Source organism: Falco punctatus, assembly GCF_963210335.1.
Source record: "Falco punctatus genome assembly, chromosome: Z".
Taxonomy (NCBI): Eukaryota; Metazoa; Chordata; class Aves; order Falconiformes; family Falconidae; genus Falco; species Falco punctatus.
The window spans coordinates 12,410,372-12,427,857 of record NC_137586.1 but is presented as its reverse complement, the minus strand read 5'-3'; the positions used below and the strand labels follow the sequence as shown (position 1 = coordinate 12,427,857).

Here is a 17,486-nt window from a genome sequence, read left to right as displayed (position 1 = left end):
GAACCCAGCAGTTATTGCTCAGAGCCAGTAGCACCAGTGGTAATCTGCTGAAGGAACTGATGTGTGCAGTGTTGGTGAGATGTGGGCTGATGCTGGAGGGGAATGGCAAGCTGACAGCCTACCAAATGTATCCTGCAAGACCCCTGTTCAGTTCTGGTGTACACCATGTTGTAGTACATGCTTGCAGTGCATGGGAAGGAAATGATCCTTGTGTCTTGCGCCCCTGAGAACACAAAACTGTATCTACTTTAAGCATGTGACTGTTGTGTTAGATTTGTTGTACTCACTGACCTTCAAGATGGCCAAACATTTAAGGTCCTTTATTGCGTTAGGTTGAAAGTTTGAGGCCTTAATTTACTACTTTTGCTGCTGGATTTTTCCTTTGAACAACATGTGCAAAGTCACACTGTTTGAAAAATTTTTACATCATCAGCTGTTAGAGGATACTTGTAAAATAAGCTCATTGAAAACTTTGTCAAATGTTGTTTATCCACCACAGATAAATTCTCTTTTGTGTCACATTTCCCTGGCAATATTAACTTTTGCTAATCTATTTAAAGGAAAGCTTACAAATTCCCCAACCTTCTTCCCACTTCCTCCTCTTCTGAAGAATCAAACCTCTGTTCAGATAAACAGCTGCTACTTCTTTTAGCTTCATTTAAGCATATTCAGTATTGATTAGTTTGCAGAATTTTTTTTTCCTTCAAAGCTTTTGGCTCCTTAGGTATTCAGGAATGTTCTTTAGCAGTTATTTTCATTCTGTGCAAACCTTGTCAGCTCTAGCTACCTGAAATGTTAACTATGGGGCTTTTCTTAGGAAAATGGAAAAATAACCCATGTGTATCTTCAGTAAAGAATACAAGCAAAATTATTGTCATCTTTGGTGGTTAGTTTTGTGGGTTTTTTCTTATGGGTTGGGGGGGGGGGGGGGGGGGCAGGTAGGAGCCTTGTTAAAACTTTGATCATGTGGTTTTGGGAGTTGGTAGGTGTGTTTGTTTCTTCTCTGTCTGCACCCTGGATCTTGCTGAAGGAAATCTAGAAGCCACCCAATATTAAAGGCTGTGTTCTTTCTGCTGTTACAAGGCAATTGAGAGATTTCTTTTTGCAGGCAGGAGTGTTCTATGAAAAAGGCTTTAATTTAAAATTCAAATGACTATTGGTTTCTGCCTAAGTAATTTCCTGCAAATAAAATCACTAACTGCTGATCTGTATGAGGTTTCTTCTCCCTCTGTTACCACCTCTTTCTCGGTTCAGAAATAATTCTCATAACTGACTTGTGTCATTTTGTATCTTCTTTGAAGTGTTGTGTCAACAAAGATTTCAGTGTTGTTTCTGTGTTGCCTAGATTTAAGTGTCTTAACTGTATGAAGTGTCCTTCTGGTCCCCCTTTTGCAGGCTTTGCTCCCCTTGTCCTCAGCTTTGGCTGTGAATTAAATACTGTGCTTTAGTGAGTGGAATGGACTGTGTAGTTGCATACAAGGTTGTGAATCGGTGGCGACAACATTTTCTATAGTTTCTGCCTCCCAGGCTAGCTTTTCTTCCTCCTCACCCCAGGTCCATCCTCAGATTCGTGGGAAGGTAAAACCTCCTTAAAACTCAAAGCTTTGATTTGTGAATCTTCAAGCCATGGTCTGAAGGGAGGAGTTTAGGCTTCAGTTATTTTAGCGTGTTTTGCAGCTGTGAAGGGTAGTCCTCTCTTTGTGAAGAGGCTTATTGGAGTCTCTTGGGTTGTTCCTAGCATTTGTGCAGGCTTGTCAGGTAACCCCCTCTGGCTGAAAACTAATTCACTACTTTGATCAGTTTAGTTTTTACTTGTATTTCTTGATATTATCATCAGGTGAGACACAAAGTGAGACTGCTGGCACAAGCGGTAAGGTGAGAACAAGAAGAGAGTAGAACTAGTTACTTGGGCAGTAGTATGGATTTATAACCAACTAACTGTCTTCTTGCTCATACAGCTAACTTGAAAGTTTGCTAGCTACAATGGTTTTTACTTAGAGCCTTAAATCAGGTGGATCTTTACTGATAATTTTTTGCAGTTTCTAAGAATGGAAATTTTCTAATTTCAGAATGGATCAAAATATATTAAATCCATGCTTGGATGGCATAGACAAATGAGACTGAGAAACTGACAGACAAGGATTGGATAGATGTTAGTGAAGCTTTGAAAGTCAGTATGATGTTATTTTATGTTGCAACATCCTCTTGAGTTTGGCTTAAGAGTATGTAATCATTGCATTGTTTTGGAGTTCTAGCTACTGGTATCTATTTTAGAAACAAATAAATGAATGTTGAGGTTTATATGTAAATAATTTCTAAGATTAGTGGTTATTGAAGATGGGAAATGGTACTCTGTGCTACCTAACAGCCTCAGAAAGCAAACCAAATCATTAGAGTTCTTAAAAACAAAAGAAATCCCTACAAATCCTTGGTGTATTAACTTCAGTATTTTCTAGCTGACAGTTCTGAGTGATTCATGCATGAGTGAATTTTTGTATTAGAACTAAATAATGAAGTTTACTTAAAAATCAGTGCAAGAAGTGCTAAATCTTTAGCACTGCTTAATTGCAAAGCTTTGTTGTGGAAAATGCAAATTAAATATTCTGTACAATTTAAATTTCCTCAACAATTGGATTCAAAGCAGATCTAGTACCTGATAAATCACTGAAAAATGGGAATAAAGAAAGAGTTCTTGCAATAGGCGAAGGACCATCATCTCTGAAGAACCAGGAGCTTAGCTTCTTTCTTTACCTTAGCTCTTCTGTTAAAGAGAGAAAATAATCTCCCTCTTGCAGATGTGTAATCTTCTGTGGTGATCCAGTTCACAAGATCAGCAACCTACTTGATTTGCCACTCTTCCTGTGCTGTTACACCTCTCTTGTGCTGTTATGCCTCTGAAGAGAGTTAGCCAGGAAGCATTCATCAATGAATCCTTCAAGAAACAGCAGATCCATGAAGCTGGAGAGAGGTGGTTGAGCTTCTGCTGTTGCCTTGTGCCACATCCATGTGGTGGGAGGGGGAGGAGTAGAGAAATACCATGGAAGTGTGAACCAAAATACTTTTGTTTGAGGGGAAGGGTAATCAGAAGAATCTGTGCGGTGAGTATTCAGTGTAGCAGAGAAATGAGAAGAAGCAATGCTATATGCCTGGCTGCAGACAACAGTAAAATTAGAAACAAAATCCCTGTGTATTGTGGCTTCACGAGAGCTTATGGAGTCCTAACAGAGTTGCATGGTGGAGTCTGTTCCTTACAGCTCTTACCTCTAAATGCCTGTATGTTTAGGGTCGTACTGTTGTGGTACACTATATTCAGGCTGGCTTCTTAAACTTCTTTGCAGTGGTAGAAAAAAAAAATCTTAACCCCAAAAAAGCAAGGAAAGCTGTTTTCTGAACTTTAAAAAAAAATGTTACATATATCTTAGACTGAAGAGCTTTTTTTCTCTTCAGTGAGGTAGGTTTTGTTTTTCCTTTTTCTAATAATAAAGAACCTATTGGTCAAAAAGATGACTTCATCTTAGCTGTTAAGTGAGATGGTGAGTAGCAGGCTCTCAGATGCAGCAGACTGGAGCTATCCAGTGTAATCATGTGGGACACTTCAAAGAAACGAAAGTACTGCTGGAATGTCAGTTTTAAAAAGAAGTAAAGATAAGTTGGGTGTCTTTAGGCTAATTAAAGAAATATCTGATAGGTAGCTATTAATAGCCGCAACCCAGGAGCTTTAAAACCCAACTTAAAGTATGCTGTTACATAATTAAAGAACAGAAACTTCAAAATACAGAATTTTTATATGAAATTGGAAGATAGGTAAAATATCATCATATGTAGTTAATGGAGGGTTTGAGTGATGCTGTGGTGCAAGCTTGTAAATCAGGAAGATAAAAATGCATTGTTCTGTGATTAGTCTTAAATAGGGATTGCCTATTAAAATGTAGTTGTATTCTTAAAACAAGTATCTGAGATTTATGGTTGGAGTGATCTCCAGCTCCCCAACATATCTCAAGAGACTGTTCTAATCTTGATGCATTAACAGATAATGAGGTTTCTCTGGACCCTCCCTGGCAGATGTTTAGTCTTAAAAGTCTCCACTGAATGCAGTTCGGCAGCTCCCTGGATGTTTAATTTGCTGGTATCTTTTATTTTTCCCAAAGTAGGCACCCTAAACTGTTGTTTGATACTCTCTATGTAAAAATATCGGATACGTTTTCTTTTTAGATCTAAACAAACTTTGTTCTTTTTAGCCTGACATTTGTGGATAGGTTCATTCTTGCTGATTTTTATTAAAAATATTAGTTTCTATGCTTCATATATGCCATCTAAATCAGAAATAGTATTCCACCTATGACCTGTTAGACTCACAAAGATCTCTCCAGCAGTTTTCCTTTTCATTTAATCTTATACACATCTCCTGTATTTTGCCAGTATTGAAGCTGTTCTACCATTGCAACTAATTTCAATGTTATCTAGAGACCCTATGAAAATGTCTTGTATTCCTCTATTGTTTGTAGTAAGGATTATTAGAACTACAGAACAGAACTAAACTTGGGATGTATTTCAATAGGACACGTAAAGCTTTTCCAGGACCTTTCTGACTACTGTGAAGTGTTACAGAAAAATGAGAGCTTTCACTTGCTTCTTCTCTTGTATATGTGGAATTGTGTTGTTTTAGTTTTTCTGTCAATTGCATGTTATCTTTTTACCTGATGCTTGTGAAGTGCTAAGTTGTAAAACTATTCAAATTGCCAGATTTAGTCATTATTTTCATCAATAGTTTTGACACTGTAGTAAATCATCTTTTCCTAAAGAAAAACAGATTTTATTATTATTTGTTTTTATTCAAACACTCACTTGGACTAATTTGATCTTCATGTTTTCATTTGGTGCTTTTGTTTTTCTAAACCAGAAAAGGTTGTATTTGTACGTGGTTTAACTATTTATGTTGGTAAACAAGCAGTTACTCAAATTCTTAGATTTTATTACGTTACTGTGAATTTCTTTGTTGTTCAGTGCTCTCTTGACATAAGAGCTCAAATAATTTTAGAATTTACTTAATAAAAAATGATAATCTCATTTAGTATTGCATATTATGGAGTTCATGAGTACATACCTATTTTGCCTAATATGTGTGTTTTAAGTGCTATGAATGGAATGTAGCATTGCTGGTCAATGTTTTCTTCAGAGCTGTAAAACTTACGTGTTCTCTTGAACCTATTTTTATCCATGACTATATAGAAGAAAACCAGTTCTCCTGCTTTTTCAGTTTGTAATTGATTTCTCAATTTGTTGTGCCCTAATTGTTTAACTGCAGTACTTTTAATAAATAGACTTGAGGCAGTAAAATAGACTGCCATCAGAGAGCAGTTTAATACTGCAGTATACTTTGTTTTGGGGAGGAAGTGAAGGGCCTGGCTGGGTTAGTGGATTATCTTTCTTAAAAAAATCAGGTATTAAGTATGTTCTTAATGCTGTAGTTTTAGTCCAGTAGGGTTAATTTAAGTCGTAGATAACCAAGACTTAACATAGCTTTGTAATACTAGATTTTTTTGAAAACTAGGTTATTTTTTTAAAGTTGCATATTCTTAGAGATGGTTCCTTATTTTTAAAACTTCCTTGGTTTTGATAACAGAAAATTTTTTTTACAGGTTTTACTGGTGGATGTTTATGGTATATAAATTCAGTCAAAATATTGACAGCATTTTATTCTGTCCTAGGTGATTTGCAAGTCAGATGCTCCTACAGGGGATGTTCTTCTTGATGAAGCTCTGAAACACATAAAAGAGACCCAGCCTCCTGAAACAGTTCAAAATTGGATTGAACTGCTTAGTGGTAAGCCTTGGACTTAATATATTTGCTTTTTTTCCCCCCCAATAAATCTAATTATCTGACATGACTGGAGATTATACTGTAAGGTTTTTGGGGAGAAAGTATGCAAAAAAGTTAATTGGTCTGTCCTCTGGGTTAGTCTCTTGTTGATTGTAGCCTTTAATCAAATACAAGTAACTGTTGCTTTTGATTTAACTTGGTAGTGAAGGGATCTATATGGAGGTGTCAGAGGACATCTAAACTCTGTGGAAGAGGCACCTTCCACTGATTCTGAAGTAAATCAGGACTGCACCCTGGAGATACAACTGCCTTTCTCTGTAATTGGAAATGAGGGTTAGTGGAAGTTCAGGGTATAGGTGCATGGTTTCAGTATTCAGGTCATTTGTTAAAGAAAGGAGATACAGAGTCTGCCACTCAGTTGTAAAAAAGTCAGTAGTTCTGTTTTTCCATTAACTAGAGAAATGTAATTCAATATTTTCAAATTTTCTCATTGTTTAAAACAAAGTCTTCAAGTTGAGTACTTTGCCCACGGCTGCTCTTGTAAAGCTAGTAATTTGTGGCAAAAAAAACGTCAATTCGATTTCGTCTTTACAATTACAGTTAATGTTTTTCATGTCTTGCCAACAGTTGTATCCTCAGGATGAATAAATTAAACTGAAATAAACAATGAACATCTTTTAACATGTGCTTTTATAGTTATGTTGTTTTATTAGTTTTTTTCATTGTAGCCAGAATTCGTCACCAAGATTTGTCTGTTTTTACAAAATGCATAAAATATAGCTTCCTTGGAGTAGGTCAGAGATGACTTCAGTTTTGCAAACAGTGCAGGAAGAAACCCCACTGTTTTGTCAACAACATGACTCTTGGGAGGTATGGTGTAGTAAGACTTGAAGTTTTCTAAAAATATTAGTTGTAACAACCAATACATGTCCAGAAACTCAGCAAAAACCCTTCACCTTTCTCTCCGCCTTGCTTTCCTGTTCTTCGTGTTTGTCCTGTACCACCTTAAACAGCCTTCCTTGCACATCAGTTCATACTCTTGTCCTTGCTATTCCTCCTGTGTTGCTCCTTGACTATCAGACAGAGGGGGGAGACAGGAGAACAAAGCAGCCCTTGGCAGCAGGGGGCATGTCTGCTGCGAGGCCTTGCAGTTGTTCTTCCTCAGCTTTCCTTCACTTTTACAGCCTGCAAAACCAATTCATTTTTCTTGTCCCAAATATATAATTTGTGCTGACATTTCACCTTCTCTCCCAGTGTGGAGCACATCAAGTTAGTACTGACTCAAGAAAGGTCAAGTAATGAATGAACAGTATTGTAGGTTTTCTTTGAGCTGAGCTAAGCTAAAGTTTTTCCTGCCCCTGCTGAGCTCTCCCTCTGGGAAGATAGTTATTGTCAGTGCTGTGGCTAGGACTTGGATCAATCATTTTTACTTAGATATGATTATTAATTACTAGTTTCTTGGATGGCATTACAGTTCTTCACATTTCCCATCGTTTAGAGGACTGCCCTTTGAAGAAAAATATTTTGGTGTTCTGTTTATTGTGTTCTTTTTGGAAACTTTTAGAATTTTGCTTTGGGACCTGATCCAGGAAGATTGTTGGTAATTACAGCTTAAAGTAACTATGTGAGGAATGCTGCTTGAAGTTAACAGTACATATGAGTTCAAAGCCATCATGGAAATAATTTATGTGGATGTGTAAAGTGGCGTTTTCCAGGCTGATGGTTTTTTATAAGATAGCCTCTAACAGAAGCAGGTGTAGGAAATACAGAGGTTTGGATCAAAGTGTCAGGCATTCCTGCAGATGTAACAAACTTCCGTCTGTTTTGACAAGCAAATGTCTGTGTAATGGAGGAGACTGGTCACAAGGTGTCATCACAGTACTGATTTTTATTACTGTATAGCCGCATCCCCTTAACCAATGTAGAAAAATCTAGGAAATATCCTTTGCCCTGTGAAACACTGTAAGGAAACTGCACTTTTGTGTGTGTGATGGTTTCATTCATGGTCTAGCTGGGGAATCACATTCAGTGAGGTGTGGAACCTATAGGGGCATGTGTAGTTCAGGCTTGGGTGTGTTTTCAGCCTTTCGCTATGCAGCTGGTGTCGTCTCATTTGTTTACTCAGCTTGGATACAGCATATGTCATCCTCCATCACAGTGGGAGAAACCTGGAAGTCATCTGTGGTTGTTACTATTATTCATTTATAGAAAACCCCCACCAATATAACAAATACTTAAAGCTGTTTCTTCTCTGGCCTCTTAAAATGCATACACTTTTATTATATCAGGAGGACATTTTACAATAAATACTTAGGTAGGCTGGACCTAAAGTTTTGTTGTGGTTTAACCCCAGCTGGCAAACAAGCACCATACAGCCACTTGTTTGCTCCCCCTCACCCAGAGGGATAGGGAGGAGAATCAGAAAGAAATGTAAAACTCGAGGGTTGAGATAAGAACAATTTAATAATTTAAGCAGAATAAAAAGGAAAGAACAATAACAACAACAATGGTAAGGTGGGAAAAAGGATAAAATCCAGAGGAAAAGGGAGAAAGGATGCACAGTACAGCTGCTCAGCACCCGCTGACCCATGCCCGGCCAGTGCCTGAGCAACGATCCCCAGGCCCCAGCCAACCCCCCAGGTTTATATACCCAGCATGACGCCCCATGGTGTGGAACACCCCTTTGGCTGGTTCAGCTCGGCTGTCCTCGCTGTGTCCCCTCCCAGTTCCCTGTGCCCCTCCAGCCCTCTCGCTGGCAGGGCCTGAGAAACGGAAAAGTCCTTGACTTATGAACATTACCCAGCAACAACTAAAAACATCAGTGTGCCATCAACATTGTTCTCACATCAGCCAAAACATGGTGCTGTACAATCTACAAAGAAAAAATTTAACTCCACCCTAGCCGAAACCAGGACAAGTTTTTAGCTTAAGTAAACTTTTAAGCAAAGGTGGATTTCTCGGTGCTTAACAATTTTAGCTTTGTCAGTAGCTATTGATGCTGATTTTGTGCTTTTTAAATTCCCTTCTCTATGCGCATAGTCATGCATTCTGAAGGGCACAATTCTCCTGCCTTAACAAAAAGCATTAAAAATAATTTTCATAGGAAAATTAAAACCCCTGCCCCAAATATGCTCATGTGTACAGATAAACCCCTGCATTCACCCAGTGGGTGGTCGCTGTTTCATCTGGTGGGGGCAGGAAGGGAGAGGAAAAAAAACATGAAGCAACAGAAATACACAGGGTAGGTGTGCATTATTAGCTTGTCTGTGACAGAAAGAAAGCAATGACACTTCTTCCAGTCTCCAAAATGGTAAAAGGCTGGAATCAGGAAAGTGCGTAAGAGAGGAGGAGATGCTTAGTTTTATTTTTAATATTAAAAGTAAATTCTTTCTTCATGACTGGTTGGGGTTTTGTTTTTTGTGTTGTTTTTTTTCTTCAGTACAAGACTGCTTATTTTTTGTATCCTTGATCAAGATGTGGCTTGGCTAGCATTTTGTCCAAAGTTTATAAACATACACTGCATTCCTCCAAGGAGACTCTTACGGTCTCTATGCCTATATCTGGTTAGGTCAGAGATTAGAAATCAGAGAAATGCTGACGTGAGCACAGTATCTTGGTGTATAGTCAGCTATATGGATGTGACAGCTCATTCTGCACCACAAGGGAAGGGGGAAATCACTGTAATAGTACAGCTTAAACTTTACCTGACTGTTGGGGTTTTTGCTTGCTCTTTTAGGTGAAACATGGAACCCATTGAAGTTGCACTACCAACTACGAAACGTCCGTGAACGGTTAGCTAAAAATCTAGTGGAGAAAGGTGTACTGACAACAGAGAAACAGAACTTCCTTCTTTTTGACATGACTACGCACCCTCTCACCAACAACAATATCAAACAGCGCCTCATCAAGAAGGTTCAAGAAGCAGTTCTTGACAAATGGGTAAATGACCCTCACCGCATGGACAAGCGCTTGCTGGCACTTGTTTATTTAGCCCATGCTTCAGATGTTCTGGAGAACGCTTTTGCCCCCCTTTTGGATGAGCAGTATGATTTAGCCACAAAGAGAGTGCGGCAGCTTCTGGATTTAGACCCTGAGGTTGAATGTATGAAAGCCAACACAAATGAGGTTCTGTGGGCTGTTGTAGCAGCTTTCACAAAATAACTGCATTCAGACTGAAGCGTTCTCTCTTGTTTCATGTAAACCAGTTGTTTTCCTTCTATTGACTATTCATGTTTTCTGTAATTTGTACCTTCTCACATGATGAATCTGCTCTTGTTTAATGGGGATTATAAGTGGTGTATTCCTTCCTTCTCTGTGTATCTGTATACAGGATTCTGCTGGTACAAGAGACTTTCCTGTTTAAAAACAACAGAAAAAGGTTTTACTGCCATATTGGCATTCCATTTCCTATTGTTTCAGTTATTGGAAATACTTTGTTTAATCTGTTTTGCATCTTGTTGAAGTGGTTTAGATCGCTGAAGGTCCATGTTGAAGTATGTCAGGACATTTTATACACAGATGTTTCAGTTATACTCAACGAACTTACTTTAAAAGCAGAAATGCCATTAATCAGCTTTGTCAAAAGTTCCTGTAAAATGCCCCATAAATTTTACTTTTCATGTAAGTCTCTTGTGTATTTACATTTTCATTAGAATGATCACTGAGTCATAAGGCTAGATAGAAAGGTCCTATTGTTTCATAAACCAGTTTTGGAATGGGATACATTCCATTATATTGTATATATAGTTCAAATTGTATATTAACAACTGCCCCATCCTAGTATTTTGCAAGACCTACTTAGTTGTACACCTGGTGCCCCTTATTTACTGTCAGCCATTGCTGACATTGATGGAAAGAAAGGCCTCCTGTAAAGAGCATGTATGTGAAAGCTGTTTCCAGTGTCTACAGAGTTTGCCATCCAGGTATTCTCAGTCTATGCATTGCCTTTGGTAATTAATGTACAGAAAGAGATCACTTCCTATCATTGTTTGTACTTTTTTTTTCTTCCCCCTCCTGTATGGAAGAGGCTCATGACCAAGTACAATTCTTGAGTGCAGTTTTCAACTTTGTACACAAATTAATGTTTGTCTCAATCTTATTTTACACTTTCAAAAACAAAGTCAGTCCTAGCAGGTGTTGCATGTAAGTGGTTAGCAAGTAATGACTGCAGTTCAGATGACTTAAGATTTCTGTAATGGGATGCTTTGCTATATCTTAAATTTTTATATACAGTTATGCTGATTAGCACACTATTATAAAATATATATATAAAACTTCGGCTTTTTAAAATTTATAGCCTCTTTGCCACTGCTTGTTATCTCCCATCGGTTTCACTGTAAATATTATGCATTGAAAAAATTAAGCATTGATTTATATATTTCTTCTTTCCTCATAACAGTGCAGATTTATAGTGGGGCTTACAGGTGTTTAGAAACTTTTTTGGTTAATGTTCAGAGCAAGAATACTAGATGGTATATAACTGTAGAGTTGAAATTTAAGGGATCCCTTAATCTGTATACTAGCTTTTTACCTACAGTAAATAAACTATGATCTTGAAAGTGCCTGAAACAGAGCAAGCATGTAATTCTTATTTTTTGTGCTAATTAGGAAGGTTTTATTGCTTAACTGAAAGCTTTAGTTAATATCCTTCTTATTAGAAAGGGAGAGTTTATATTAAGTAGATCAAACTGACCTAATCAGCGGTGTCACTCAGATCTGAAGGATTCATGGCTGAGTTAACGTGAGTGTGCAGCTGTGCCTGCCATGGGTGGACCTCTTCTATCTTGAGCACAACTCTACAGCCTCATCTGTGACTGGACTTCTAATTTTGCATTTCATTTTCAATCATTTAGATGCTTAAGTATTTGACTTTAACAATTTGTCATACCTACATAACCTTTTTTAATAAAGGTTTTTAAAAATATGGTCCTTAACATTTAATGGCACATTGTTCTTTCATTTCTTAAATACTGTTTCTTTAGAAAAATGAAATTATATTGTAAAATTTCAAACCCTGGTTTACAAATAAAAAGACAGTGTTCTCAGTTGTAAGATGCTGTGGTTAAAACTTTGAGGAGCTTGGGCATGAACTTTGGACGTTTTCTTTTAAGCATTTCAAAATGTGATTGGTTTAAGTGGAGGAAACATGGAAGTTGCTGTGTTGCTTTTACATTTCACAGCTTGTAGAATACTTTCCGTACTTGATAGTATATGCTAACACACTGCTTTCATTCTCTTTCCTCTGATCCGTTTTCTTTTCTGTTTCTCTTTGAGAGGAGAGAAAAGTAAGTAGGTGGAAGGGTCAGAAAAATAGTGGAGTATCAGGAGCAAGTTAGGTGCACGAAACTTTCGAAGTAGCTTTGAAAATCTAAGCTACTTGCAGCATGCTTCAGGCTGAAAGTATCTTTTGTAGTCCCTTTTCTGTTCTCTCATCTTCGTTCTGTGAGTATTTGGTATGTTCCTGCTGGATTCATGCTAGGTTGTGGAGTATATTGGGGTTTTGTCGCTCTTATAGCCAACATGGTTTAAAAGAAGTCACCCTTTAGTCCTTCCCAGAAAGAGGCTATGGTTTTTTACTGCCTACAGTATTTATCGGCTTTATTTTCCCTCAAGATACAATATTTCTCTGTGATGGGGAGACCTTGTACTGGGTGTATCAAAGAACTTTCATGTAAGTAATGAAGGTTTTGTGAAGAGCAACAGTGGGTTTTGCTAGACGACCTGGTATAAGGCTGGATGTGCAGGGGAAATAGATCTTGAGTCTTGAGTCCTGTGTTGTGCCTCAGAAAACCTGAAGTCTCACAGGTGCTACCTAACCTTATGTCTAGCGAGAAGGGTAAGACCGGTAGGTTAACAGGAACTGATTTAGCTAACGTCCTCGCCTTTGTTGCTGGTTCAGGTTGCTATGTGATAAAATGGTTAAACATGGGAGACTGCTTTGTTCTGCTGAGATTCAAGTACCCTTTCTTCCTATAAGCTGCTACTGCAGTTCATAGAGACCTGGATTTAAAATGTTTTTGTCTGCTCTGGGTCCTCAGCTCTCAATGGCTGAAGTGAAGACCACTATCTAGCCTGAACTTGAATGTATGCCTCAAGGGGGAGCATACGTTATTCAGGGGTGCATTCTTTTAAAACGAACTTTAAAGTTAATGTCAATAACAGGCTTCTGACAGTTAAGTCCCCAAGCAGTACATACATATATATATATATATATATATCTGTAGTTTTGCAGTCCTTGAGATTGACATCCTCCTCTTCTGTGTTTCTCAAGGTGATGCTACAGTGCCCCTGTATGGGATGCTAGTGAAACCTGTGTGCCATACACTATGCCACTGTGCTTTCGAGGCAAAAGTTGCAGAAATTGGCCGTAAAAGGCTGGTGACTGAGTGCTGATGTGTTCATGCCCATTTCTCCTACAAAGTGAAGACCTGTATTATCTAATGTGTTCTCTGTGAACTGGACTGAATCTGTACTGAAACAAAATAAAGCACCCTTTCAAGCTACGAGCTGCAGGTGGTTACTGTGTATCACATGCATGCAACACCTAAAGGATTTTTTTCTTTTATTTTTTTTTTTCATTTGCTAAGTAATTTCCAGTTTTTCATGAGGTTCTGGTCTTCATCAGTTTGGAAAACAGAACTTTAAAGACTTCAATCAAGGCCTCAGTTGTGCCTCAACTGGGCTTCAGGTAGTCAAAGCCTGTTAGGTCCTTGTTTCCTTTATTGTCCATCTGTCTTTCTATATAGAAGGGGGTTTCCAGCTCCTGAGAAGTAAAAATTTCTTGAAAAAGTAACTCATTCTGTGGAGATGCTTAATGTGTATAAGAGTTTAATTACTTGGGAAGTGAGATGTTGTCAAATGCTTTGTAAGCGTCAAATGTGAAGTGTGCTGCTAGGAGGTGACTGGGGGTAGCAGGGAGGATCTTTGGGTGAGGAAGAAGCTGGTCAGGGCTGCTGCCTGTGTTAATCTCCGAATAAGATCTGGAGTTCCCTCCCATTGGGTTGTTTTCTTCTGTCCTCAAAAAGCAGCGGCACAAAGCCTGTGAAAAAGCTGATGGTAAGTAATGCCTTCTGGCTTAGGAGGAGAAAGGCTTTCTGTAGAAACAGTGGGGAAAAGAGGCGGTTTCTAAGCAGAAGAGAGGAGGGAAAGAAATGACGAGTTGTAGCCTTTGGCTCCCTTACCCCCTCCCCTTTGCACAAAGAAGCCAAGCAAGTTGCTGTTACGGCTTTTTTATCTCCTGGCTTTGGCCCCTGATCTTTTCTGTTTCTTCTCTTTTCCTTTACAAGTTGCTTGGTAACTTCTGTGCTTGTGAATGAGTTGTACTGATTTCCAACCTTAGGTGTTTCCACTCTTGCCTTTTCACTACTAGCCGCCTTTTGCTCTTAGGTCTACTGTCTGCTTGAGCTTGGCTCTCCATTGCTCTGTACCCCGTGTTGCTTCCCCTCGGCTTTGATTCCCTGCTGGTGCCTGAAGGAACCTCCCTTTCTCCAACAAGTACGTTTGTCAGTGCTGGCTGAACAGAAGCAGCTGGCTGGCCACCTGCTACAGCTTTTGACATGTGGTTTGTTAAGGTGAACAAAACCTGATGCTAATTTACCTTGAAACTGCTCTTTTCCTGCTTCAAAAGCAAGCTGTTGTCCCGGCAGCAGGGAGGACCTGCAGCTGAGCATTGTGTTTTTGCCAGTTCTCTAAATTTGGTAGATCTTGTGCCCGGGCCAGTGCTCTTAAGCACTTGCTGTCTCTCAAGCTTTTGCTGCAGTGAGAACATTATATACAAGAGTAATTTTCTGGTTTGGGCTCTTTGCTTGTTAAAAAGGTTTGTACTGCAGCTTAAAAATGTTTTCTCTATTTGGCTGTTTATGTTTATGGAAGTTGTAGGCAAATTATTTGGATGGTTTTTTTACTTCTATTTAATTTGGTTGAAGGGGACAAGTGGGAGAAGAAAGAGGCATGGATATACTTACACTGTGATCACATAAGCTGCTTTCCTGTCAAAACAAACTAAAATATTTCAGTTTTTCATTTTTGCTTTCTTGACTCCCAATACATCATTCAGTTCCATCTAGTGCATCTGATGTCTGCTCAGAAAGGATTTGTCATCATCTAATGTGCTAGTCTTCCAGGATTTATAATCTGTTGCGTTGTACATTTATTCAAATCTTGGATTTTTTCTCTGTTTGCCCTAGAATTTATCTTGAATAAGGTGTTAGAAGACTTTGGTGGTTGGTAAAGCAAAATGACAGGCAGTTTGTAAGCTTTCTTTGCCAGGGCATCTTTGTAGCTCCTTTTTAATTTCCTGTCCACTCAAATAAAACCAAATCATGTCTCTAATCAGCTTTTAAAATCCTGGTCTGACTCCTTGTGTTCCTGAGGACCTCAGCCACTTTGGAAAAGTAAGTTTTAGCTAAATCATGTGTAAGTTTTGCAGTGCTGAATGGAATAATACCTACACACCATTAAGAATCTCAGAGACTTGCAGAAGAAATTTAGCAAACCAGATCATTTTTCCAGGCAGCAGTCTTGCAGTAACCCATCTCAGCTCTGACAGCAGAGCCTTGATGGAGAAGTCACACTGGTGCCTGAACAAAAATTGGTCCAAGGGGCCTTCCTCTTCAGAAATGCCTGAGGCCATCAATCTTACGCAATATTTGTAATGACATTTTTCAGAAGATCTTGTATGGTTACATCCTTCATTACTCTTTTTTTTTCCCTCCCTGGTGAAATGAGTTGGCCATGGGCCAGAAGCTAGGAAGACTTGCTGTGTCTTGGGTGATGTGGGAGATGCTCTCCATCCAGGCAGCCCATAATCCGTCATAGCCATGATAGACCCGAGCATCTTCTGCCTGGAGGTTGCCCTCCCAGTAATCCCACTCCATATGTGCCAAGAAGACCATTGGGGTCTAAGAATTTATCTGAGCATGGCACATGAGACCAGAGAGGTGCAACTGGAAGGGTCTGGCTCAAGCCCACCAGTCAATACGTGGCAGATGTGCCTGGGGCTGCGCTTGTGCCTGCGTGGGAGAGGAACAGCCTGCTGTTCACAAAGGTTTCAGCCATCCAGGAAAAAGCCGCGTTGTGTGGGTGAGCGGCTGTACTTGAAACAAGGGAGTGCATGTGACCTTCCTTAAACTGGAATATGTACAAATAAAACAGGGCTGAAATAAAATGCAATTATAAACACATTTGGAATAACAACTAAGGTCTGTTTGTTGGATACGTTGCAAACAGGAAATGGAGCTAAAATTCACTGCATTAATAAATGCCTTGCTGCAAATACATTGCCTGATGTTAGGCCCTAGCTGCTATTGAGAGCTTCCTTCTGAGGTACAGCTGAAAACTTACACACATTTTAATACAACCAAATCAGAGACGCTTAGCCAAAGACATACAGAATCCCTTCTGTACTGGCATGCAGAGAAATTTGTTCACAGCATTTATAGGCATTTAAACTAACTTCTTAGGTTTTCCTTTAAGAGCAAGAAAAGTTGGGTTTTGATCGTACTAAAGTACCCTTCTTTTGCTTGCTTTCTTCTGTAGGAAATGGGCAGGACCTGCTGCCAAGATCACATATGGCTGACAGTCAGCACAAGGGTTAAGGATTTGTAAGCCATGAACAGCAGAAATGTCTGGCACATTTTCATTTACTCTGCATAGTGATAAAGAGTAGGCAACCGTTACTGAAGCCTTAATTGGAATGTATCTTCAGAAGGTAATTGCTTAGAAGATAGCTAGAGGTATGAGCAGGTTGCTGACTGTCCTGCTCTTGGTGTGCCTTGCAGGATATGTTCATCAGTTGCACAGAAGGGAGATCGGAAATCTGAGAGTTTACCCTGTGGGGTGACAGTAACAAATGGGTTCCAGTCTGGTTGGTCCCCAGCTCTTTGGCTGTACAGTCAGATGACTCCTAGGTCTCCCACACTGGTGTTTCTGGGCTGCTCAGGGCTTTGCAGGTTTGCCGCTTGCTCCTTTCAGATGTGTAGCCAACCATCAAGGCTGCCCTGGAAGCTCTTCTCCTGCCAGGCTTGTCTCCTCTCCAAAGGCCAGGAGCCCTGTGCCCGCAGGCTTCCCACACTCAGCACCCGAGATCTAAAGGGGTCACAAGGGAGCTGCACTTTGCTGTTCCCAGATGAGGCAGCCCATAGTGAACACCACGGGCCCATCAACCAGTGAGGGAGACAAACAAGTGACATGAAAAATGGGAAAACATCGGTGTACTCTTCTTTGCCTGTGCCAGAGCTCAGTGCGTGCCCCAGCAGCTTGGGACAGAGCGGGGGCCAGCAGCAGGGACTGCTGAGAAAGGCTGGATGCACACAGATCCATAGGTCTGGATGGGATACGGCCCAAGAAATCAACTGACCTTGGCAGCAGCAGGTAATATACCAGAGGGTGATAGTATCAAACTCCACCTTTGGAGTTTCAAACTGGACTTTATGAAAATTTCTTCACTAGAAGGGCAGTGCAGCCCTCGGACAGCCTAACCACAGGCACTGTGGTATCTCCATCCTTGGAGGTCTTAAACACTCGTCTAGACAAAGCCACAGCTGACCACATCCAGTGTTGGCAAAAACCCCACTCCAAGTGGGAGGTTGAGCTGGCTGACCTCCAAAGGTCTTTCTCAGCTAATATTTCTGTAATCCTGTGATCATCTTCATTGCTACAACTGTGAC

General features: G+C 39.7%; 1 protein-coding gene across 2 annotated transcripts in view; it reads left to right on the top strand.

Moving 5' to 3' along the window:
- The window catches only part of GOLPH3 (golgi phosphoprotein 3), a 33,224-nt gene extending 19,902 nt beyond the window's left edge, over positions 1–13,322 (top strand). The window contains exons 2-4 of one of the 2 annotated variants that reach the window (XM_080372604.1): positions 2,796–3,098; positions 5,709–5,823; positions 9,557–13,322. In XM_080372604.1, coding sequence (XP_080228730.1) covers positions 2,889–3,098; positions 5,709–5,823; positions 9,557–9,981 — 750 coding nt within the window. In that variant the 5' untranslated portion in view covers positions 2,796–2,888 and the 3' untranslated portion in view covers positions 9,982–13,322. The remainder of the gene's footprint in view (positions 1–2,795; positions 3,099–5,708; positions 5,824–9,556) is intronic. The other variant, XM_080372603.1, reaches the window with a different exon arrangement.
- Positions 13,323–17,486: the final 4,164 nt, after the last annotated feature.